The sequence below is a fragment of the Bos indicus genome, chromosome X, assembly GCF_029378745.1.
Source record: "Bos indicus isolate NIAB-ARS_2022 breed Sahiwal x Tharparkar chromosome X, NIAB-ARS_B.indTharparkar_mat_pri_1.0, whole genome shotgun sequence".
In the NCBI taxonomy this organism is placed as follows: domain Eukaryota; kingdom Metazoa; phylum Chordata; class Mammalia; order Artiodactyla; family Bovidae; genus Bos; species Bos indicus.
This window is the reverse complement of record NC_091789.1, coordinates 110730147-110756163: the sequence shown is the minus strand read 5'-3', so window position 1 is coordinate 110756163 and position 26017 is coordinate 110730147. Positions and strand designations below refer to the sequence as shown.

The 26017-nt window shown below is 44.4% G+C and overlaps 1 protein-coding gene across 3 annotated transcripts; it reads right to left on the bottom strand.

Moving 5' to 3' along the window:
- Nucleotides 1-263: 263 nt before the first annotated feature.
- CXHXorf38 (chromosome X CXorf38 homolog) lies at nucleotides 264-24402 on the bottom strand. Of its 3 annotated transcripts, XM_070784918.1 has the most exons (8): nucleotides 23093-24402; nucleotides 22086-22202; nucleotides 21784-21918; nucleotides 15279-15398; nucleotides 13370-13519; nucleotides 11751-11924; nucleotides 2547-2709; nucleotides 264-2108 (listed from the first exon to the last, which is right to left on the bottom strand). In XM_070784918.1, the coding sequence occupies exons 1-7, from the start codon at nucleotides 23111-23113 to the stop codon at nucleotides 2569-2571; spliced, it is 858 nt and encodes a 285-aa protein (XP_070641019.1). In that variant the 5' UTR covers nucleotides 23114-24402; the 3' UTR covers nucleotides 264-2108; nucleotides 2547-2568. The 3 variants fall into 3 exon arrangements, with proteins under 3 accessions (XP_070641019.1, XP_070641018.1, XP_070641020.1); XM_070784917.1 differs by lacking the exon at nucleotides 23093-24402 and having other exon boundaries at nucleotides 22086-23037; XM_070784919.1 differs by lacking the exons at nucleotides 21784-21918; nucleotides 23093-24402 and having other exon boundaries at nucleotides 22086-23041.
- Between the last annotated feature and the right edge of the window lie 1615 nt (nucleotides 24403-26017).

Below are 26017 nucleotides of genomic sequence, written 5' to 3'. Positions count from 1 at the left end.
GTCCTAACCACTGGAACACCAGGGAATTCCCTGAATTCATTTAATTCATCAGAGCAGACAATAAATCCAGTAAGATGAGAGCTCACGTACCACTGTCCATACCGTACAAATCTTTACTTTTGCATCTACTTCATTGCCTGGCATGTGGCTGACACTTGATAAATGTTTGTTTGGTAGATAAGGAAAAAATAAATAGATACAAGAGGAATGAAACGAAAGTATTCATAACCTAAAGTTCCTAAGGTGAGAAACCAGATCTTAAATTGGTTAGTGAATCAAGATTTTATTTGATCTCAAGTTTTACTACTTTATATCTAGAAACTATGAAACATTTCATGAAGTTTCTTAGTTTGGTTGTGGGGTGTTGCAAGATGAAAGAAAATTGCAGCTGTATTACTGAAGTCTTCTAAAGGTATTCCATGAAATGAAGGGAGAAAGAAAAAGCAAGACTGAAGACCAAATAGTAGCATGAAAGATGAAAGCAGGAAGTTACAGGCATATGTGCATTCATCCAGGTTTTACACAATTACATTCGATGCATTTTAATGTAAAAATTCACCAAATATATCCCCCACCCCCATTCCCTAAAAATCACATCCTTGATGGGCAGCTGAGTAAGCAAAGGAGCAGGGCTTCACTTGGGCTCGGACTGGAAGCACTTTCTCCAGGCAGTGGGGAACGTGGCAAGTCTGTTCCTGAAGATCCGGGGGCAACATGGCCTAGCTCGGCACCGCTGTGCTTTTGTGCTTAGTCGCTCAGTCATCTCCAACTCTTTGCGACCCCATGGACTGTAGCCCACCAGGCTCCTCTTTCCATGGGGATTCTCCAGACATGAATACTGGAGTGGGTTGCCATTTCCTTCTCCAGGGGATCTTCCCAACCCAGGGATCAAACCCAGGTCTCCTGCACTGCAGGTGGATTCTTTACCATCTGAGCTACCAGGGAAGCCCAAGAATATTAGAGTGGGTAGCCTATCCCTTCTCCAGGGGATCTTCCCAACCCAGAAATCAAACCGGGGTCTCCTGCATTGCAGGCAGATTCTTTACCAGCCGAGCTACAAGGGAAGCCCACTGGCTTTGGAGATGAGCAGACGTGGGGGAAGGTGAGGGTAAAGCTGATCCCACAGACCACTGCACACAACAGGCTAGGGGTTTGCAGTTCAAGAAACAAATAGGACAAAGCTGAAAGTGGATGACTTTTGGGGTAAGAGGAACAGAGTGAACTTGTGAAGTTGCTGAAAGAAAATGATGTCTTTGAACTTCCATAAGAATGTTCAAATTTCCTCCTTAAATTTCATAACAAAGGACCAGGCTTGGTCAACAATGTAATGAATATTTACATTATGAATACCTCTACACTATCAGCTGACCCTTCTGTTAAGGAATATTCATCAAGCACACATGGACCACACCCTGCGCTCAGCACTTGAAATAACTGAACAGAAAGAGCTGTGATACCAGCCTGGGCCCTCCCCCTAAGCTGTCAGTCAAGTTACTGTGTTCTCAGCCCAGCTCTCTGTCTTACCGTCTCAGGCTACCAGAAACGGGTACTCACAGTTCTGTACTAACTGGAAATGCTGGCAAGAAGGAAGGATTTCTATCTCAACATCAATACATCACAGCCCACCCATGGGCATCCTCATGATTGAGACTTTGAGGCAAGAGTGTGTGTGCCAATGGGCAGAGAACTCGGCATGGCCCTTCACAACAGGCCTGGCTGAACACAAGTCTAGTTACTGTTGAAACAGTTAGAGTTTTAGGACCAGAAAAGAATGTCACCTTTTAAACAGCAACACAAAGTGAAAAACAAAACCTGAAAAACAAACTACAACAAAAAAAAACCCTGGATGATAGCAAGTTTGGTACAAGAATATCTAATATTTTTTGGTTGGTACAGATAACACCACGAAGCTTGTGAATGTTAAAAAAAAAAAAAAAAAAAAAATACTCCCGAAGAGTCAAAGGAAAGTCCAGGAAAAGACAACACAAATCCCTTTTTGTTTGAGTGGAGTACTCAGAATAGTTTTTCCTTTTGCCCAGAAAAGGATGCCTGAGATGGAAGCCTGGGCGACTTTCACAGAACACGCCTGATCTTTGTGGAAGGTCGACCTAAAATAGAAGAGAACATTTAATTTTCTTCATGAGGGAAAAAAGCAAAACACTGAATACCATTACTTTAATGAGCTTTTCTTATGAAAAGTAACAAGTTGCCATTATTAACGTCACAGCTAAGAGCAAGGCATCACTGCTATCATTTTAGGACTGAAGCGCTTTTTGATTGTCATAAAGTTGATTCATGTCAGGCTAGCCAAATGACTTCAGGTATACTTGACTAAACAAAGCTGGCAGGGAGTTTATTTTGAATCAGTTCAGATGTGAGACCCATCAATTAGAAAGAACACAAAGCTCTGTGTTCTTTCTTTCAAATAATAAGGACACAGTGAAACTTCAGACCTGACTATGTGTGCTATGGCCTTACCTAAGGGAACAGACATCAAAGAGAAGAGGCCATTCAGTCCTTATTTAAACATCATATGCTTAACTCACCTCAGGCCTTCCCTCCAGGTGTCTACACCCCAGGTTCCTTTGAATCTGGTTTTAGATGCTGTTGACGGAGGCTGTCTAGCTTCTGAATATCTTCTGTCAGACCATTTCTAAGATCCTCATTGTTTCTTAGAAATTCTTTCACCACTTCCAGTTGGTTTAAGATCTGTACGAAGAAACCATACAATGCACAGCTTAGCTAATTTTATAGCAGACTTGAAATTCAGATGAAAAACTTACTAGCTCCAAGACTGAGTCCTGTTCCTGTGTCTACCAATAGCTGGTTTGGGGATCACACAAGGGAGTGTTTACTTGTCTCCTTAAAAATTTTTGCTTTTAGGGGTTAATATCCAAAATATATAAAGAACTCATATGATTCAATAGCACAAAAACTACCCAAGTTAAAAATGGACAAAGGACCTGAACAGGCATTTTCCGAAAGAAAACATACAAATGGCCAACAGGTACATGAAAAGGTGCTCAATAGCACTAATCATCAGCGAAATGCAGGTTAAAACGACAATGAGGTATCACCTCACACGTGTTAGAATGGGCATCCTCAAAAAGAGAGAACAGATGCTGGTGAAGGTGTGGAGAAAAGGGATGCATGAGCACTGTTGGTAGAAATGTAAATTGGTTCAGCCACTTTGGAAAACAGTATGGAGGATCTTCAAAAAATTTAAAAAGGAACTACCATATGATTTAGAAATTTGACCTCTGGGAAGGTATTTGAAGAAAATGAAAACATCATGCTGAAGAGATATCTACATCTACATGTTAATAGCAGCATAATTCACAATAGCTAAGACAAGGAAACAATGTGAGTGTCCATAAATTTATGAATGGATAAAGAAGATGTGGTACATATACACAATGGAATATTACTTGGCCATAAAAAGATGGAAATCCTATCATTTGAGACAATATGGATGGACCTGGAGGGCATTATGATAAGTTAAATAAGTCAAGCAGAGAGAGATAAATACTTCATGATCTCACTTATATGTGGAATCTAAAACAAAAACAAAAAAATCAATTCTTAAGAAAAGAGACCAGATTTGCAGTTACCAGAGGTGGGCATGGGTAAGTGAGTAAATCTTAAGTGTTCTTACCACAAGGTAAAAAACATGTTTTTCCTTTTTTGGGCATCTGTATGAGATGATGTCATATAAATATAGGACGTCCCCTAGAAAAAAATTTTTCAAGATTTTTTTTTTTTGGCTGTAAAACTTCCTGAATAGGTATATACCTATATGTGTGTGTGTTATATACATATATACATAAACATATGTACATATGTATACATATACACATATACATAAATATGATATTTATGTACATAAAAAAATAAAATGAAGCCCTTTCATCTTGAATTTTGTATCCATTTATTATAATTAAATATATATACACACATACATACGAGGGCTTCCCTGGTGGCTCAGTGGTAAAGAATCTACCTGTCAATGCAAGAGACGCACATACATACACATATATGTACAGACACACATATACAAATGTATACACAAACACATGTAAGTGTACACACTCACACATATAGAGCTCTTTCATTTTGAATTTTGTACACATGTATGACTATTAAAAATGTCTACATATGTACATTTATTATTATTCAGTATTTATAAAATACATGTGTCTATTCACTAGCAGTAAATGTACTGGTACAAAATTCAAAATGAACACAGGGTACAAGGTAAAAAGTTGGTTCTCTTTCACATCCTGTCCCCAGTCACTCAGCTCCTCTTAGAGGTGACCACAGTGAAGTTTCTTGTATCTCTTCCAGAGATACTCCATGCATTTACATGTGAACACATGTATATATATATGTGCACACATTTTTAAAATTCCAGTTTTACTGCGATATAATGGGCACATACACATTTTACAGAAACACAAATGGCAGCATATTAGATGTTATTCAACTGATTTTTTTTTCTGTATCAGAATATAAAGACTGGCCTCGTTTTTTTTTATGGCTAAACAGTTTTTTAGTTATGGATGTTTCGTATTTTAACATATTATTTCAAGCCTTCTGCTAAGAGAAATGCTGCTGTAGTAACTAACCTGGGACATGTGTCATTTTGCATAAAGTGACAGGTTATTTGTAGGATCTACTTTTAGAAGCAGAATGGAGTTTTAATTAATAGAGTTTTCTGTTTTAATGTTAATAGATTTTGCCAAAACTGTCATCTCTAGAGGTTACAGCAATTTAAACTCCCATCAGTAACATACTTCCTGACATTTAAACGTAATATAATTATGTACTCTCAAAATAGTACCACAGACACGTTTTCACTCAGCTTATCCCAGGATACCCTCAACTGGTCACTGTGCTTATTACAAACAGGAACGTTATTAATCTTTTGGGGTGTGGTGAAATTTTTTTTAAATAAGGGACCCCCAATTCCAAACTAGGTCAAAATGATCAAAAGGTGATGGAGTACCCTACTCCTAGCAGAGTGGTGGTTCTTGAATTTTAGAGATGTACACAATCGATTCTGTTGCCGGACATCTAGAGGACCCAAGCAGGCGCCAGGTTATTGTGGCGTGAGAGGAGGAGGCAGGCAGATGCAGAAGAGTGGCTGCCAGAGATGGGAGGGAGGGGAAGACTGGCAGGGACTTGGGGCCAGGATGAATAGGGAGCAAAGCTGAGGTCTTCCGCTAGGTTACTAAGTAGATGGGGATGTTCCCTTCAGCTGGAGCTGGGTTTTTGTTTTTTTTTTCTAATTTATTTTTATTTTTTGGCCATACATATGTGATCTCAGTTCCCTGACCAGGGAACGAACTCGAGCCCCTACAGTGGAAGCGCAGAGTCTGAACCACTGAACCACCAGGAAGTCCTAGCTGGAACTGTTTATTACATGGCTAGAAACAAGCCTACAGCCCCTGAAAGACTGCTGTTGCTGTTGTTGTTTAGTCGCTAAGTTGTGTCCAACTCTTCGTGACCCTATGGACTGTAGCCCACCAGGCTCCTCCATCCATGGGATTTCTCAAGCAAGAATACTGGAGTGGGTTGCCATTTCCTCCTCCAGCAGATCTTTCTGACCCAGGGATCAAACTCGCCTCTCCTGCTTGGCAGGTTGATTCTTTACCACTGAGCCACCTGGGAAGTCCCGCCTGAAAGATGTGTGCTGTGCTTAGTCGCTCAGTCACGTCTGACTCTTTGGGACCCCATGGACTGCAGCTGACCAGGCTCCTCTGTCCTTGGGAATTCTCCATGGAAGAATACATGCCCTCCTCCAGGGCATCTTCCTGACTCAGGAATCGAATTGGGGCCTCCCACATTGCAGGAGGATTCTTTACCAAGTGAGCCACCAGGGAAGCCCCTTAAATAATAAATTTGGAAGCCATAGAGATGTGCAGTGAAGCTTATATCAGTGGTATTATTCACAGTGGACATTAGTCACGGTGGGTACTGTGCTGTTAGCGCTTATTGCCTGTGCCAGGCCCTCTAGATGCAGCCCAGGGTCCTGCCCATTACTGCATTCCCGTCAGATGCCTGAGACCATGCTGGCCTGGTCTGTGCACTAAGATGGACTGAGGTCCTCCCTCCCCAGAGACCTTCTCATTTGATGTCTTGAGAGCTATGATCCTTTGTGCTGTCACCTCCTGACCCTCTCTGCTCTTGATATGTGCTTCACAGAGATGATTATTTTAGCTTGGGGGGAGGATAGAGACAAAAGGAGTTTTTTTTAAATTATCAAGAATGGGGAAGTCTTGTGCACCTTTATATGTTAAGTGGGAAGAGGAAGTAAAGATGGAAAAACTAAGTATTAGAAAAGTTATACTTTTCTAATCCAGGTATACCTGTGGCGGATTCATTTCGATATTTGGCAAAACTAATACAATATTGTAAAGTTTAAAAATAAAATAAAATTAAAAAAAAAAAAAGAAAAGTTATGGAATGCAGTTGGACAGACTTGGGTATTGAAGCCCAGCTCTGACTTTGGGCAAGACTTGACCTCTCAGAGCTTATTTCCATATATGCAAATATAGGATGACCATACATTTGCCAACCAGGATTCTTGCAAGGATTAGATATAATCTACTAAAAGCACATAGCACTACATCTGGTACATTCCTTCCTTCTGACAATCATTGAACAAAAGCATCGTGAGAGTTAAATGGATGACTCAGAAGCTGGAATAAAGACTGCCAAGGAGAATTATCAACAACTTCAGATATGTAGATGATACCACTGTAATGGCAGAAAGCAAAGAGGAAGTAAAGAGTATCTTGATGAGTGTGAAAGAAGAGAGTGAAAAAGCTGGCTTAAAACTCAACACTGAAAAAACTAAGATCATGGATCCAGACCCATCACTTCATGACAAATAGATGGGGAAAAAGTGGAAGCAATGACAGATCGTATTTTCTTGGACTCCAAAATCACTGCAGACAGTGACTGTAGCCATGAAATTAAAAGATGCTTGCTCCTTGGAAGAAAAGCTATGACAAACCCAGACAGTGTTATTAAAAAGTGGAGATACCACTTTGCCAACGAAGATCCATGCAGTCAAAGTTATGGTTTTTCCAGCAGTCATGTACGAAAGTGAGAGGTGGACCATAAAGGCTCAAGGCCGAAGAATTGACGATTGTGAATTGTGCTGAAGACTCTTGAGAGTCCCTTGGACTGCAAGGAGATCAAACCAGTCAATCCTAAAGGAAATCAATTCTGAATGTTCATTAGAAGGACTGATGTGGAAGCTGAAACTCCAATACTTTGGCCACCTGATGCGAAGAGCTGACTCATCAGAGAGGACCCTGATGCTGGGAAAGAATGAGGGCAAAAGGAGAAGGGGGCGACAGAGGATGAGACGGTTGGATGGCATCACTGACTCAATGGACATGAATCTGAGCAAACTCCGGGAGATGGTGAAAGACAGGGAAGCCTGGCATGCTACAGTTCATGGGATCGCAAAGAGTCAGACGTGACTGTGTGACTGAACAATTCTGAGCCTACTATGTGCCTGGTAGGCACTATTCTAGGCAAAAGATGGTTAGTAAGTACTCTCAGCACTTAAGCCAAAACCCGTGCACTTGTCTTTGACGCCTTTCCTTCTCTCACACGCCATGTGTACCCCCCCTTCTCATCACCTCTACTCGTCACCCGTCCACCCTGGCCCGAACTACCACCTCCCTGACCAGGTAGCTGTGGCAGCCTCCTAACATCTCTCTAGTTCCATCTTTGGTCCCCAGCCCCGCGTCCTCTACCTGGCGGCCAGTGCTCCTTTTATTGTCCTGCAGCGTTGCTGCCATCTCAGGAGGAAGAGCCTGGGTCCACCCAACGGCTCACAAGGCTTCCCTTCTATCTGCTCCTACCACACTCCCCCTACGCTGCTCACATCACCGTGCCCTCAGCCTGAATGCTCCTCCAGATCTGCCACCTGTCCCCATTCGGCCACTCCTGATCCCCACACTCTGCTCCACACAGTCCTTCTCCTCTTTCTAAATGCCCCATCATTACGTATTACATGGACCGTTTACCATCTGTCTCTCCCAAGGGGACCTTTGTTTTGTTCACTGATGCACACCAAGCTTCTAGAACTGTGCCTTGCACACGTCAGCACTGACTCATGAACTAAATCTGGACTTTAACGAATGGAGTGTCAATTACATCCTTTCCCTGCCTGCCTCGACTGCATTCTGTTGCTGTCCTTGCTCCCCAAGCTTCCCTATGAAAGTGGCTCCCCCACCAGGGTTTAAAAAATCAGTAATGATTTTAAAGAACATGTGGACACAGAGGGGTAAGGGGAGGGTGTGATGAATAGGCGAGTAGGACTGACATATATACACTACTGGGTGTAAACCAGACGGCTAGTGGGAAGCTGCGGTATACAGCACAGGGAGCTCAGCTCGGTGCTCTGTGATGACCCAGAGGGGTGGGAAGGGACAGTGGGGGTGGGAGGGAGGCTCAAGAGGGACAGCATATATATATATATATATACACATAGAGCTCATTCACTTCATTGCACAGCAGAAACTAACACAACACTGCAAAGCAATTATTCTCCAATTTTAAAAAAAGGATGTGCAAGTTCTTTACATGTTTGTTAGCCACTTATGGTGCTCGACGTTCTTTCACTGAACTTTGAGCCCCCGAGATCCTAACGAAGCAGGTGTGTGTGAAGGGCTCTTGGGTGGCACCTGCTGCTCCCACTTGGCTCGGAGGTGAACCACCCTAGCCCTGCAGCTTTAACAAACACCAGAAACATTCACCAAGAGTCCCATGCTCATAATACAACCACTGTATTTCTTGATTCCTTACTGCACGTTTTCTCATATTTTAACATCTCAAATGAGACTGCACTTTACCATTCGTAGCACGAGCTTGCATGCTAAGTTGCTTCAGTCGTGTCCAGCTCTGCAGCCCTATGGACTATAGCCCTCTGGGCTCCTCTGTCCATGGGATTCTCTAGACAAGAATACTGGAGTGGGTTGCCATGTCCTCCTCCAGGGGTCTTCCTGACCCAGGGATCGAATCCGTGTCTCTTAGTCTCCTGCATTGGCAGGTGGGTTCTTTACCCCTAGCGCCACCTGGGAAGCCCACCATGTATCTTACAGTAAATGAACAGCAGTTTTTTTCTTTGAAAGTAACTGAATTAGTGATGTGTCATGCAATTCATAGTGTTTTACAGTCACTGAAATTTGGTTTATCAAATCCTCTGACTCTGGAGACTAACCCGAAAGAACGTGAATAATCATACATAGTGCTATAATTTCAAAAGAAGTCTGTTCCACGCATCGTGGATAGACAACCTGTAGCTTCTGAGATAACGTGTCAATCAAGCCAAACTTACATTCTGATCAATTGAAATATCAAAAGAAATGCCACGGTCTACTGAACAGAAAGCATGAAAAATGAGAATTTATCACCCCTATCTAGAGACTTTGGGACCCAGAGGACAAGTCAATTAACCCCAATTTCCTCTCTGTGAAATGGAGATAATGAGGGGTCAAAATTTCCAATTGCTAGCTCCTTGATGACATGACAGGAGACAGGATAACCACTGCGTGGCATGTGGGCAGGCAGGCTCAGGGTCAGAGTGGGGTGACCCCTGGGCCAGCCCTCATGCCCCAACCCTGAGGCCTCTCACCCAGCAGCACTTGCTCCTCAAGGTTGCTGTAAAGCAGCGAATTGCCAGGGTCCCTTCCCACTCTCAACTGGCAGAGACTCCTGGTTTCAGTGTGTTGCTACTGATGCATTTTGCTCTTTGTTACACAAAACAGGAAAAGAACTGCAGCTCCCTCAAGGAAGAAGACAGAATTTCTGATGACTTGGGGTCCATGAGCCTGAGCCCCTGGTTTTTGTCTGTTGGCTGACTTTGGGGGTTAGTTCTAATGGCATTTTCAAATAAAGCCAGATGAAACAGACGGATTTAGAAAATAGATTTCACAGTCTTATTCACCATCTTAAATACCTATTGTGTGCCACGGTGGGGGTGCCCCCAAACCAGTGGTATCCAGTCCCTGTGCCAAAGGAGCCCATCAAGCTGAGTGAAACACCTGGGTCAGGGTCGGGCAACTTAACAAAGGCACATGGACCAGCACGGAGCCTGGCCTCAAAAAGGAGTACACGCTTTGTATTAAAACATGCTGTGTTTTATACGACAGCCTGGATGGGAGGGGAGACTGGGGGACAATGCGTGCGTGCTCACTTTAGTCACATCCGACTCTTTGTGACCCCACTGACTGTAGCCCGCCAGGCTCCTCTGTCCATGGGATTCTCCAGGCAAGAATACCGGAATGGGCTGCCATGCCCTTCTCTAGGGGATCTTCCTGACCCAGGGATTGAACTTGCGTCTCTGTCTCCCGCTTTGGCAGGCAGGTTCTTCACCACTAGAGCACTTGGGGGAGAACAGATACATGTATATGTATGGCTGAGTCCCTTTGCTGTTCACCTGAAACTATGATAACATTGTTCACTGGCTGTATTCCAACACAAAATAAGCAAGGTAAAAAAAAGTAAAGTTCAAAATCAGCCTATTAAAAAAATAAATAAACCACGCTGTGTTTAACAAGGTAATCAGCAAAACTACTTTCCTTGGACAAGGTGGAATGGACAGATAAAATGACCTGTCCAAGATCTCCTGGGAATCTGGAATTCTAATCCAGCAGGACATTTCTAAACCTTACAACAATATAATTCTATTATTGTTAATTTTTCTTAATACCTTGCCTGTAACAAAGGAGATTCCTAGCTACTGTACTTGAGACCCTCATTAGCCTGCAGTGTCCAGAGATAGAAGCCTTGTTGATCCTTCAACCTTTGCCACCTCCTGCTGGGTCCAAGAAATCTCACCGGCAACTACAAGCTTTGCCTGGCAGTGCCTCCAGAACTTGGCTCGCTGCCTCCTGCACACCTCTAGCTTATGTCCTTTTTCTCTCATCCTCACAGAACTGCAAGAGCCTCTTGGCTTGTCTTCAACCTCTGACTGCACCAAGACTTCACTTTGCAAAAGCCATTATCTAATCTGTTTCATTTACTCTCTCTTGCTTTAAAACCTCTGTTGGCTGCCAACTGCTTTGGGGGAATAAGGTCCAAACCTCTTAGTGCGGCACAGAAAACCTTTCAAAATGCGGCTTTGACTTGCCAGACCACCCTCACACCTGACCACACCTCCCTCCCACACTGCCTCGTCACTGTCCGGCCCAGGCTAGTCTTTCATGCCTTGGCAAGTGCTGTTTCTTCTGCGAAGAACACTCTTCTGCTCTTGCCAATTTTCCAAACTCTGATTTGATTCTTAGTCCCAGTGATAGACAGGGAGGCCTGGCTGCAGTCCATGGGGCTGCAAACAGTCGGACACGACTGAGCAACTGAACCACCACCACCACCACCACCACCACCACCACAACCCAGTGAAACAGCATCTCTCAGCAAAGCTGGTTTTGCAACCCCTTCTCCCCACCTTGACCTGCAGAAACTCCCCAGAGCCTGAGGCTCAGGATTCCGTGGTCACCCTTCCTGTGGTTTTCCACTCAGTGGCATCCAAATGTTTGCTGATCAAGTGAAAATATTTAAGGGTAACAGTATTTTATGCCAAAAGAATATTCATGTCTGGAAATTATTTGACTTATCAGAAACATAACCGGTGACAAGTTAAAATGAGCTACTCTTCCCCCCTGGGGCCTTTCTTTGCTTTGTTTACTCACATAGAGGATACAGTACTTTTTTTTTTTTTTTTTTTTTACCTCTTCAGGCAACACCTCTTGTTCTTTTACTTGAAGATAGAGCTCTTGAAGTTTTTCCTTTAGTAATTCCATTTCTATCTCGTTTACTTGGCTCTCACTCAGGTAAACTCCTTTGTCACACCCATCTCGCTGATCTTCCTCAGGGATGTAAACAGCCCAGTCAGATGTCAACAGCTGTTGGGTTACCAAACGAATAGATGAACTGAATGGAAAATATATTTTAAAAAAAAAGAGAGAGAGAGAGATATTCCACTGGGTTACATAAACGTGAAAGGGAAAGTCACTCAGTCATGTCCAACTCTTTGCAACCACATGGACTATACAGTCCATGGAATTCTCCAGGCAAGAACACTGGAGTGGGTAGCCGTTCTCTTCTCCAGGGGATCTTCCCAACCCAGGAATCGAACCCAGGTCTCCTGCCTTGCAGGAGGATTCTTTACTATCTGAGCCACCAGGGAAGCCCAAGAATACTGGAGTGGGTAGCCTATCCCTTCTCCAGGGGATTTTCCTGACCTAGGAATAGAATCCGGAGAAGGCAATGGCAACCCACTCCAGTACTCTTGCCTGGAAAATCCCATGGATGGAGGAGCCTGGTAGGCTACAGTCCATAGGGTCGCTAAGAGTCAGACACGACTGAGCGACTTCACTTTCACTCTTCACTTTCATGCACTGGAGAAGGAAATGGCAACCCACTCCAGGGTTCTTGCCTGGAGAATCCCAGGGACGGGGGAGCCTGGTGGGCTGCCATCTATGGGGTCGCACAGAGTCGGACACGATTGTAGCGACTTAGCAGCAACAGCAGCAGGAATCGAATAAGGGTCTCCTGCATTGCAGGTGAATGCTTTACCAGCTGACCTACCAGGGAAGAATTTATAATTAAACATTGTTCACTGGATCCATTCTAATACCATCCTGTGACCACAGAAAAGCTGCTCAGATGAATCACAATTCTGACTTCATGTCAACATGCTTACATTCTAAACATGCTTACATTCTAAATTTTTGTTTAAATCTAATAAGCTTTAAATTCTAAATAAGTGACTGTGAACTGTACTATATGATGATCTTTTACTTTTATCTAGCTTATTTCACTTTTTCTATTTCATATTCAGTACTCCATTTGATTTAGTTTATATTTTCCAATTTCTCCATGTCTTTGTTTTTTGATATTCCTTCTGAAACATTGGTATACATGTATATATAAATAATATGTATAATATATACATTTTAAGAAAACTTATGAATAAGAAAACTCATGAATTTTAGTTTTATGAAAACTAAAAACTTTATGACATTTTGATTCCACTTGTTTGACTTAGTATGAATAGAATGCTAGATTTCTAATTTAAAAAATAGATATGCAACAAGTAACAAAGGTTTACTGTATAGTACAGTGAACCACAGTCAATATCTTGTAATAACCTATAATGGAAAATAATTTCAAAAATAATATACATGTGTATGTATAACTGAATCATCTTGCTGTGCACCTGAAACATTTTACGTCAACTATACTTCAATAAAATATATATATTAAGAAAAATAAATAAATAAGTGGCTGCGGATCCTTTTACCTCCCCTTAGTTCTTTAGGCCAGAACTGCTAAATGTAATTTTTACCTGTTCTATTTGGGAGTATACCGCCACAATCTCTGGGATATTTTTGAATTCATTTAGAAAATTTTGGATCTTCATCTGAAAATCTCGTAGCCATACAGAAGATACTTTCATCTCTGAAGAGTGCATGATCTCGTTACGACACTTAATCACCTACAGAAAGACAAAAAAAAAAAAAAAAAAGAGAGAGAGAGAAACCTTCAAAACCCAACAGTGGGGTACACTGAGATTCTGGAGCTCCAGAGAAAAATCACAGAAAGGCCTTGTTCATTCTAAAATCCACAAGTGTGTGGCCTGCAGGTGTTGCCAAGGCTTATTCAACCCCTGTCATCTGAAGACTAAATTAATCAAGGTAAGAAATATAAACAAGTGTACAACTGTCCTGAGTCCTTGAACTCTTGGGTGAATCTCTCTTACACAATCCTCCAAATGCCCTAACTTAAAAACACCTGCCAGGGTTTCCGTAGTGGTTCTGTGGTTCAGAATCAGCCTTGCAATGCAGGGGACACTGGTTCCATCCCTGTTCTGGGAAGATCCTACATGCCTCCATGGTGATGGGCATGGGCAGCTGAGCCCATGCCCTTCAACTCCGGACCCTGCATTCTGAATCCCGTGACTGCAACAACTGAGCCCATGCACCACAACTACTGAAGCCCTAGAGCCCACGCGCCACGAGACGCCACCACAGTGAGAAGCCCACACACTGTGACTAGAGAGCCCCCGCTTGCTGCAACTAGAGAAAAGCCCACACAGCAACGAAAACCCAGCAGAGCCAAAAATAAATACATAGTTTTTAAAAAACCTGCCAAAGAGCAAGAGTATTGGCTACTGGCTTTGAGAATACCCAAAGGCTGAAGCAGACAATGCAAAAACCTTTTTAATATGAATATATAACTCCTACCCAGTCTTCCACATTCTTGATGAAAAGCTATCAAAGGGGTCAGTTTTTTATTGTGATAGTTTTTGTCTTTTCTGATGGTAAAGGACTCTCAGTCCCTTTGGCTGCTGGCATGCTAGCAAAATATACATGCATTTCTGCACATATTATAAATAATCTGTGTGCGCCATATATACTTTTTAATGATCCTCAGAGTAACAAATGCACCAGAGCTGTCCTCTGGTGACACAGAGACAGCTGAAATCTCCCAGAGGATGTCTGACAAGCACAGTGATCTGTTCTGACACTGTTTATCCACTAATGTTTATGTTTTCTTTAGGTCAAGGTAACTTGGTCTTGCAACTGTTTATACTTCCCTGGTGGCTCAGATGGTAAAAAACCTGCCTGAAATTTGGGAGACCCAGGTTCAATCCCTGGGTCAGGAAGATCCCCTGGAAAAGGTAATGGCTACCCACTCCAGTACTGCCTGGGAAATTCTATGGACAGAGGAGCCTGGAGGGCTATAGTCCATAGGGTCGCAAAGAGTCAGACACGACTGACTAACACTTTCACTTTCAACTTGGTCTTTCAACTGTTAGCCAATGAGATTGAGAAGGGCAGGACTCAAATACTGGCATCCAATGGAGAGAATGATGCATTGCTCTGTATTTGTTTTTTTAATATGGGAAATTACTTTGCCTCAGTTTATGACAGAACAGGTAGGAGAAATTTGAGGTTTGCCAGTTTAGCGACACACAGTACAATGGCAAGTTGTTTAACAACTTGGGAAAGTTCAATCAGGGAGAGTGGAAGGGTCAGCTGCTTTCACACGGGGGTTCCGGACATCACAGCAGGTACATGTGACGAGAGCGCCGCTCACCTCTCAGCAACGCCAACGGTGGACCTAAGTCCAACGCTACTCTGTGCACCACTGTCTGGGGAGAAGACTGTGAGCTCCACCCACGTGGCTACTTTAGCAACACAGGGTGTGGTTCCTGCTTGGCAGCATCTGCTTGGCAATCTGAGGGTTCTTACCTCTGTGACTTTTCTTCGATCAACCACAAAGTGATCACAGGAGTTGATGAGATTCAGAAGAGCAACTGCGTCACATTCCTCGGGTCCCGTTTTGTCTGCCAGTCCTCGGGGCATGAAGGCCTGCAGCAGGGGAGGCCCAAGAGGCTCATGAGTCTCCTCCAAGCCAAAGAGATATCTATCTACACGGGGCTAGTGGAACAAAAAAACGTTATCTGCCTGTTCCCCCAGGGACGACTGAAACTCTCTTGCTGAAGTTAAATTAGAGCCTCATGAGTCCACAATGCAAGTCGGGAAACAGTGCAGCAGCCAAGCCTCAGCCCAGGGCAGTAACTGAAGAGCTGCTTTATCTGTCCCCCTGCTAGTAGAGGCACTTCCACACCTGACCTAACTGTCCTTTCTTAATGGCATATAAACAGGAGGCAGGCGTAGGAAGCAGGCTTCCCCGGTGGCTCAGTGGTAAAAGAATCTGCCTGCAAGGCAGGACACTGGGGTTCGATCCCTGGGTTGGGAAGATTCCCCTGGAGAAGAGAATGGCTACCCACTCCAGTGCTCTTGCCTGGAGAATTCCCATAGACAGAAGAGCCTGGCAGGCTACATTCCACAGCAGGATGCAAAGAATCAGACAGGACTGAGCATGCATAGAAAGAAAGGGGTAGAAAACACCCTTTTTTCCCCCCTTAAGTTTCAGTGGCTGAGTTGTTAAGATAAAACTAATAGTTGCTCCAAAGTGAAAGTTCAGTATGGTGGTAGAATGTGAAGAGTTTGGGCTTTGGAATGTGACAGAGCTGGGCTGCAAAACACTCTTCTGTCACCTGTCAACTGCGTGACCTTGGGCTAGTTATCTATCCTCGGATCCCTCATCAGTAAACGGGGGATAACTGTCCTCATCTACCTTGAAGGATGTTTCGAGAATTAAATGAGTCAATGCGGGTAAAGCACTTGCATGGTGCCTGGCACATGAGGATGCTGCTGCTGCTAAGTCGCTTCAGTCATGTCTGACTCTGTGCGACCCCATAGACGGCAGCCCACCAGGCTCCCCCATCCCTGGGATTCTCCAGGCAAGAACACTGGAGTGGGTTGCCATTTCCTTCTCCAATGCATGAAAGTGAAAAGTGAAAGTGAAGTTGCTCAGTCGTATCTGATTCTTCACGACCCCATGGACTGCAGCCTTCCAGGCTCCTCCGCCCATGGGATCTTCCAGGCAAGAGTACTGGAGTGGGGTGCCATTGCCTTCTCCGGGCACATGAGAAAACACAGGCCACAAATGTTGGCAATTATGATGCTGATGGTGCAAGGTAAGCAGAACCTACATAGGCATTACAGATGGAGTCCCAGGGTGTGAGATACTAGATACAACAGAACGGCCTCATTCTAGCATGATCTTGCCTTTGGTAGGATTTTATGGTGTGGACCCCCAAACTGGTGTTTTAACAAGGCTTGGGTTTACTTCTTTCCTGAAATATTTCCAAATTTACGTCTGAATGCACCAACTTTAACCAAGCCACAAAAGAGTACATTCCTGCTAAGGGACTAAAAGAGATGACATATGAAAAATGACTCACAAAAAGAACTCTAAATAAAGAGACCTGCTGCCTTGACTACAAACACGTTTCTGTAAGCAGGCAACCAGCCACTTCCTATAGTGCTGCTCATAGTGCTATTTTGAAAAAGGCAAGCGGCAGGGGCCAACGCCCAGCAAGGAGAATCGGGGCTCTGTTCCTGATAGTGGTTGAATGACACACCCTGGCCTCACACGACTGAGAATTTGTATACTGTACACTACATCAAAGTGTCAGTTGCTCAGTTGTGTCTGACTCTGCGACCCCCTGGACTGTAAGGGACTATAGCCCTCTAGGCTCCTCTGTCCATGGAATTCTCCAGGGTATCTTTCCGACCCAGGGATCGAACCCATGTCTCCCACATCTCCTGCACTGCAGGCGGATTCTTTACCATCTTAGCCACCAGGGAAGCCCCCGTCACTGTCTCTATCTTAACAGACACTGCCATGTCCCAACCCACTGAAAGAAGTTGATTATGGATGCTGCAAATGTTAACCAAAAACTTAACTAACGTATCACAGGCCAATTCATTTGAAGAAATGATGAAATGGAGAGGAAACGAAGAAAAGAAACATGGCTGAGAGGGCCATCCAAAGTGAGAGGGGCCTTAGTTGACTCAAGACCAGGCAGTTTCTCTTGCCCCTTACAAGGTATGTCCAGTCTGGCATTTTCTCACCAAAACAAACCTCCACGTGAAGGTTTCTCCACATGAAGGTTTTATTCTAGTACTTTTTCGCTTCTTTGGAACCAGAAGCCAATGAGGAGGCTCCACTGCCTCCCTGCCGCTGACATCTGTTTCTTAAAATGGCATCGACCACTGCTGCCTTCCAAATGTGACAGGCACAGGGTGAGAAACACACTTGATTGCCTCTCACTACCCACTCCTGAAGGGCTTCCCAGGTGGCACACTGCTCTAAAGAACCTGCCTGCCAATGCAGGAGACATAAGAGACCCAGGTTCGATCCCTGGGTTGGGAAGATCCCCCAGAGGAGGGCATGGCAACCCACTCCAATATTTTTGCCTGGAGAATCCCATGGACAGAGGAGCCTGGTGGGCTACAGTCCACGGGATCACAAAGAGTCAGACATGATTTAGCATGCATGCATGGACCCCCTTCTGTCTCTTCACTGAGTAGTAGGAGAAGAGGCTGGAGAAATAAACAGGGGCTAGAACATGCTGGGCCTTACTGGCCTCAACATGGAGTCTGGAGTTTATTCTAAGGACATCAGGAAGCCATCCAAGGATTTTGGGCAAGCGAAGAAAAGTGATCTAATTCCCACAGGAAGACTGCACATCCTCCATCAAGGGTGAACAGAGCAGCAGAGGCAGCCAGGTGGGAGGCTGGCAGGAGAAGGGGTCGAGAGCCGTGACCTAGAGAGGGTGAGGAGGATTCCAAAAATAATCTGCAAGTACAAATAAGAGGGGGAGAGAAGGGAAGAGATGAAGCAAGAATGATTGTAGGTGGTTGGTGGTGGGGCATGGGGACAGGCTGGGAGGGGGAGATGAAGAGTCCAGCTTGAGAAGACAAAGTGCCCAGGAATTGAGGAAGTCAAAGAGTCACATAGCAGAGATGGGCCTCTGGAGTACAGAAGAGAGCAGAGAGCTGTTCTGTTGGCAGAAATATATTTAATATCTCATTCCACAGGCCTGAGCAATATCCACCCGGGGAGGAGAAGCAGGGGACAGAAGAGGCCCAAGGAAGGCTAACCGACATTCAGAAGGAGCCTGAGGAGGAGGAGTTGGGGGGACAGGAGGATACTCGGAGAGGAAGATGTCTCACAGCCGGGACTGTTTCAAGAAGAGGAGTGGCCGACAGTGTGGTAGTGCTGAATATCTGAGAGGCAGGAAGGAGGAGGCTGGAGAGCTGAAGGTCACGTGTGCCCCTGACAAGATAGATGCAGTGGAGGGGCAGGGGTGGCAGAAGCCAGGGGGTAGTGGGTTGAAGAGTCAATGGGACTGGAGGAAAAGAGAATTAGGCATAACGCACTTTTTGAGAGGTTCTACTGGGAATACATATGGGAGGCAGTTAGAGAAATGGGGAGACAGCAGAAGGGAATGGATAAGGGGAGCTTTCATTTCTTTCTACAGTTTATTTTCCAAGTGTTTATTCAATTTTTTTTTTTAAAAAACAGCTTTACTAAGATGTAATTCATATACCATATAATTCACCCATTTAAAAGTATACAGCTCTTTGCAATGACACGGATGGACTGTGAGGGCATTATGTTAAGTGGAATGTCACAGAAAGACAAATACCACATGATCTCACTTATACCTGGAACCTACAATAAACCCCCAAACCCGAGCTCATAGGTGCAGAGAAGGGACTGGTGGTTGCCAGAGGTGGGAGAGGGTGGAAGAAGGGGGCAAAATGGGTGGAGCAAAAGTTACCAACTTCCGGTCTTAAAATAAGGAAGTCCTGGGGATGTAGTATTTCAAAGTTGCTAAGAGAGTAGGTCTTAAAAGTTTGCATCAGAAGGAAAAAAAGACTGTAACCACACATGGTAATGGATGTTAACTAGACTTATCATGATAACCATTTTACAAAGCATATATCAAATCATTATGTTGTATGCTTGAAACTAACTACACCTCATTAAAAAAAAAATGAAGCATTTACAGTTCTCTGGTTTTTAGTATATTCAAAGTTGTGCAACCATTGCCACAGTTGATTTTAGGACATTTTCATCACCCCCCAAAAGAAACCCCCTAGCCATCAACTATTGCCCCCTCTTCTCCTCCAGGCCCTGGCAACACTAGGCTACTGTCTGCCTCTATAGATTTGCCTGTTCTGGACATTGCATATAAATGGAATCATACACTATATGACTGGCTTCTTCCACTTAGCATGTTTTCAAGGTTCAAGAAAAGATATAGCATGTATCAGTACTTCACCCTCTGCCCCCATTAGTATCTTTATGTTACAAATACTTAATTTCTTTTTATGGCTAAATAATATTCCATTGTCCGGACAGACCACATTTCGCTTACCCATTCATCAGTTGATGGACATTTGTGTTGTTTCAACCTCTTGGCTAGTGTGTATAGTACTACTTCTGTGAATATCTGTGCACAGGTTTTTGGGCAGCTGTGTGTTTCAATTTCACTGGGTATGTACCTAGGAATGGCACTGCTAAGTCATATAGTAACTCTATATTTAATCTCTTTTCTTTTAAAAAACTGAATAAACCAAGGCAATACTAAGACTATTTGGACAGTGATGAGAGTAAGCTGGCAGGTCAGAAGAGTAGATAACTGGAGACTCAAAGTCGTTGGGCAGGTGGGAGGGGATAAGGTCCAACACTCAAGTGGAGGGACAGGGCGGTAAGAGGAGAGATGCCCTTCCTCCTTTGTAGCAGAAGGAAGATGGTGCACGTGGAGATAGGTTGGTAAGTCTGGTAGAAAGACGAGGAAGCACATATCTGGGGCTATCCATAAACTCCAGGAAGCGAGAGCAAGATTAGAAGCTGGGATAGAGGGTGGAGGGAAGGGCAGTAACAGCTGTCTCTGGGAAACAGGAGCCTATGGAGAGACAGAGCCAGATGGCAGGGGCTTGTGGGGAGCTGGTGATTAAGAACTGAAAGTGAAACTGATCAGCTCCCTTGGAGCTCAAGTAGAGGATGCTGTCAGGAAGGCTGGAGTTGGGGCCTGGCCAATGCAGAGAAAGGAGAATAAAGGCCGAGAAAACTGCAAAGGACTAAACAGAATTATGGACCATGGAATCTGGGCTAGCCGAGGAGACAAAGGACGTGGGGAGGGCCAAGGCTGATGGGGACTGGGAAAGCAGGGGAAACCTCAGAGCTGTGAACATTGTATAGGGACAAAGGGCTAAGCTTGGGGTGGGAGATATTAACAAGTGTGCCAAGAGTAAGGAGGCTGCTTGGCAGCACAGCTCTCTGTGCTGACACAGCCCCAGATGTGAGCCTGCAAGTGGGAGGCTGAGGTGGATGAAATCAGAGGATGCTCAAGCGGGGAGTCTAGAAACTGAGAAGATGGGGTTGGAAAGGTCTGCGGGTGACAGCAATGGAGGGGAAAGAGTGGCAGAAACAGGTGGCAAGGGCTTCAAGTGGATTCTGAGGGCATGAAAGCAGCAGCTGAGGGACCTTCACTCTACACCAGTAAAGGGTAGAGTTTTAAGTCTTCTCTAGGTAAAAGAAGCTGGCAATTCTATGGCAGCAACAAAAAAAAAAAAAGAGAGAGAGAGAGAGAGAGAGGAAGAGGGTGTAATGATTGCTCCGTGATAGCCAAAAGTCTGCGAGTCACTGATATAGTCCAATTTCCTCATTTTTGAGGTTAGGGAACAGAGGCTGGCCCAGGGCTGCACTTCTGATTCTGGCTTCCCAGGCACCTCCAAAGGTGAATGCAGGTTCGGAGGTGACTTCGACAGGCCCCTCCCACCCCCTACTGGGCTTCTGGCAAATACCAAAAAGTCAAAAAAATTCCTCCATCTGCCCAGCTAGTGAGTCACAGCGCCAAGACCTAAAAACAGGCCTAATAATCCCCCCCCCCCCCTTCTATCTTGCTGCCTACCCCAACCCGCCTCCCCAAAGTTTTATGCCTTAGCTGCGCACTCACGGTCCTTTCTATCTTTGCCCCAATTTTCTTTTATTCTGCCATCTTCATGGCACCCTACAGACAAAACGAGCAATTCAGGAAGCCTATTCTCATAAACACCTTGCCTGCTCTTTCCTCTGTGCCGGTGCTCAGGATGCTCGCTCCACACCTTGCCCCAGCTACACCTGTTGAAATCTACTTTACCAAGCTGCGCTGGGTCCGATATAAACAGCCCTGAACCACCTAGACACTAGACCAAAAGCCCAATCTCTCTCTCTGCATCCGCTTGTGAGGCTACAGCTTCCATAGAGACCGGACAGAAGCCCCGGGCTCCAGGTAAACGCCTACCTGGTAGGCCAACTCCTCCTACCCTCCCGACCGCAGATGCTTACCTTGGCCACCTCCCAGGCGTCGACCGGCCAGAAGGCCGGCCGGCAGTTTCCCCAGTGGACGTCTCCATTTCTGTTGGTGTGATGTTTCAAAATCTCCCGTTTCCACTCTGCGCACACCTGACACTGAGGCTGAAACTACAGGAGGCGGCGGTGAGGAGGGGCCCGGGAGGGAGGGGCGGCATCTGGGCTTCGGAGCCTCGGGTAACGCGGTCGGTTCGGCTCCGGGGTGGGCACGAGACACTGCGCCCAGGTAAGGGGACGGGGTGAGGGGCGACGGTCAAGACCACGGGCCAGGTGCTCACCTGGCGGGCGCGAGGGCTGCACCGCGAGCCGCTGCTGCAGGCGGCGTGGGGGCCCAGGCCGGGGGCGGCGGCGAGCAGCCTGCTGTGGAAGGCGAGCATCTCGCGGCCGACGAAGCCCTGCAAACAGCCGCGCAGCAGCAAAAGACAGTGGCCCGCTTTCACCCAGTTCTTATACTCGGCGCAGTTGAGGCGCACGGCCAGCTCAGAGAGCACCATGTCCAGACCTGGCCAGCGCGGCTACCGGGTGAGGGGCGGGGCGGACTGCCGTGCGCAGGCGCAGAAGCCTGGGAGCGCCGGAGGCAAGAGGAGCCTTGGGCGTGGCCCCGCCCCCTTCCCGTGACTGGGTGTCCTAGTTTCCGGGGCAAGTCGGCCTCACCCCAGTCTTATACGACAGCAGACACGTAAGTTCTTTGTCTGGTGCTTGCCCAGAAAGCCTCTACCTAAAACTGTCTCCCTCTTCTCTGTTCCCCCAAACTGAAACCTCACCAGGCCCGACTTTAGCTCCCTCGAGCCTGTGCTCCAGTTCTCTTACTGTAAAGCTGTAGACGGTGCTCGGGCTTCCCTGGTGGCTCAGACCGTAAAGCGTCTGCCTGCAATGTGGGAGACATGGGTTCGATCCCTGGGTCGGGAAGATCCCCTGGAGAAGGAAATGGCAACCCACTCCAGTACTCTTGCCTGAAAAATCCCATGGACTGAGGAGCCTGGTAGGCTACAGTCCATGGGGTTGCAAAAAGTCGGGCTCGACTGAGACTTCACTTTCACGATGGTGCTCAAGGCCCAGTTCTTGGATTACATATGTTCCTTGTGTTATATAGTTCTAGAAAGTTTACTTAACTGGATCCTAAACCTGCAGATTGACTGTAGCAAATCTGGACATTAGTTAAACTTGACCGCTGGCTGTCTGGACCGCGCACTTGTTATGTGCCTGCTGTGTGCCGAGGTGACACAACGCTCAAAAACTTCCGCCATTGGGCCACCTAGCAGAGGCAAACAGGACACCACATCACCTGGATTCTGGAGGGCTGCATCGTCCCAAGTGGGATGAGGACTTCTTCCACTATGGTTCTGAAGCATCGTTCTTAGATGATGATGATTTTGGTTATATGATAGCTGGAGCTCCTTGCATAGGGTAAGCTAAGTTCCAAATCAGTGCTGTAAGGGTCAGAAGGCAATGGCTTGTCAACTCCAAATGACAAGAAGTCATCTCAATTTTAGTTGCTTTTAGTGAGCTTCTTGAGCTTGGAAAACATGTTAAAATTACATGTAGTTAAAAGGCTCTGAGGGAAGAGTCTAAACATTTGAAGTCTTCCCCTGACTTTGTTTCACAGCAAAGTGGCAGTGTTTAGGAGTGCTAGCTTTGACTCAAAATGCTTCTTAGCTGTTTGATCTTAAGCAATGTTGATCTGATCTCAGTCTCTGGGCCTCAGTTTACTCATCAGAAAAAGGAGGCCTACCCTGTTGGGTGGTTGTGACAAAGACACTGAAATAGAATAGTGCCTGGAAATAGTAAGCGCTCAGTAAATATTATCTATTATTTTATATTGAGCTAAATGTGCCCTTTCAGTCAGTCATTCCTGGGCAAGATATTTTAACAAATCACTGGCTACCTGAAAACGGAGGCAATTTATAGAAAACTGTGAGCAGATCAGTCTCCTGGAATTGTGCAGTGCACAATGCTGCTCCTGTTGCTGCTGCTGCTAAGTCGCTTCAGTCGTGTTTGACTGTGTACGCTGGATAGCCTCTAATTTTTCCTTAAAAACCTCAATATTAAATCCATCCCAATTAAATTTAAAATCATTTCCTTAGACAAAGTGTCCATTTCCATTAAACCAAAGGAAGAGGGAAATTCCACAGGGTACAATGAAATATACATTAACGTTTCTCTTTCTTTTCCTTAAATTACCTGAATATAAGTTCTCTTGTAGTTTCCTGTGTATGATTTTATATCAGGAACACTTTGATGACAGTAAATGATTAAAGTAAAATGTAATAGGTATTTCTTCTGGGGAAGAAACCATGAAAGGAATTTCTTTTTTATGTTGAAATTGGATACAAATTTATAGTGGCAAAATTTTATTTCTTGAAGTTATCAAATCAACCATGATCCAAAAAACGACTAACAAACCATTTAGTATCCTTGCTTTACAGGTTACTATGCTAACTGCAACACAGTAAAGTTATTAGTGGAATTTAAATTCAAAATCATGTATATTTTAGTTTATGCCTGCACTTAGCTCACTCAGTGTTAATTTTCAAACAAAAGGTTCAGCTCTTGCTATTAATAATTTGGTATGTTCTGGTGAAGTTTTTGCTTTCTTCCTAATTCTGAAAATACTTACACATTCTGAAATGGCATTTCAGCAGATGGAAAATAGATGTGGCAAATCAGGACCAATTTCTTTAAGGTTAAACCAGACTATTAGCCAAAACATCTTCATGAAAATTAACTAGAGAGTTGTTAGTTCTCTGAAACTTGTATAAATTTCATTTATTACTGAAATTACTATAATCACATTGAAACACACTAAAAATCCAAACCATCAATTAGGAAAAACTCCTATGGGTATCCAGTCCCTTTGACTGAACTTGATTAACAGAAGAGATAAAAGACATAGTTTGTGATGAAACTTAAGATCCAAATGCTAAGCATTTTCAAGCTGTAATAAAGTATGTACCAATTCCAAGTATCAAGTATGATAGCAAAATTCTAATTCATGGATTTACTCTTAATAAGCATCAAAACCAAATTCTGTTCACTGAATCCTATCTTACTTTTGATTTGTACAATGCATTCAGAGATGAGTTATTAATAAGGAAAAAAGTATTCACTGAATGCATCATGTTAAAAATGCAATTAATATTTCAAAACCACCCTTAAAAGGGAAACTATTAATAAAATTATTTGAGACAATATTATCCTGCAGATAAAAATACATTTCTTGTATACACATGTATATTTCTACATGAAAGAAAGGATTCAACTCCAAATAGAAAAGGGCTGACCCTGGATAAAATCTCAGACTGCCAAACTGACGTGATTACCATTGTAAGTTGAACCTAATACAGAAGGATAAAAGCTAAGTTATAGGAAGGATGCAAGTTTAGTCACCTGCTTCCGCATAGTGGCAGAATTGGGGGTGAGAAGCAGGAAATGAAGGCAGAAATAAGACACAGAAGAAAAGGCAAAGAAGGCCTCAACTCTGACCAGAAATGAATAGAGTCAAGCAAAGCTCAGGACAGATATAACTGCAATGAGATGCCTGAAACTAGAATTTGGTAATTGACAGTCACAGAAGCTCAATTAAATCATCTTAAAGTAGAATCAGACAAAGCATCTAAAATTTCATGGAGAACAGTAGTACAGTGACCAGACAACTCAGCATGGTATTACCATTTAAAAAACTTTCCCAAATAACATCAAGTCTTCAGAAGACCTTTGCTTTGGATCATTCTCTTTGAAGCTTAAAAAAGTTCCTGACTGACTGGGAGAGGCAGCACATTGCTCCAAAAAGAAACTGCTGAGATGGGTCAGTAACAGAACCCCCATTTGACCCTGGACAGACCCTGGGTCTTGGATTCTTCAAACTGAGTGGACTGTACCAGGTTTCTTCCAAGTAAAACATTTTATCATTTTGTTGACAATAAATTAAATTGGGATTGTTTAGAACCACCCCAGTTTTGGTGAGGAAGGCAAGCGGAAGAAGTTACTCAAGATAAAGAAACGTCACAGAAATTTCATGCAAGGGTCCAGCATTCAAGTTCTTGGTTTCTTAATGAATGCTGTGTGCAGAAGTAGCCTGTAAACTACATTTGCCTAACAGAAAAGTTCCCACATCCTCAGCAGAGAATGACTGCATTATTTGGAATCTTAGATCAATATGAACTACTCATTGTCTCTTCTCAAAGACTGAGTTCTTTTTTTTTTTAAACCC

Excerpts from the sequence above, each read along its gene's own strand:
- CXHXorf38 (XM_070784917.1), bottom strand. The coding sequence starts at position 22,301 with ATGGTGCTCTCTGAGCTGGCCGTGCGCCTCAACTGCGCCGAGTATAAG. Across the intron at positions 15,399-21,783 it reads ACGCCTGGGAGGTGGCCAAG|GCCTTCATGCCCCGAGGACT; the intron begins GTAAGCATCTGC and ends CCCCTGCTGCAG. Across the intron at positions 2,710-11,750 it reads AAGAGGTGTTGCCTGAAGAG|ATCTTAAACCAACTGGAAGT; the intron begins GTAAAAAAAAAA and ends TTCTTCGTACAG.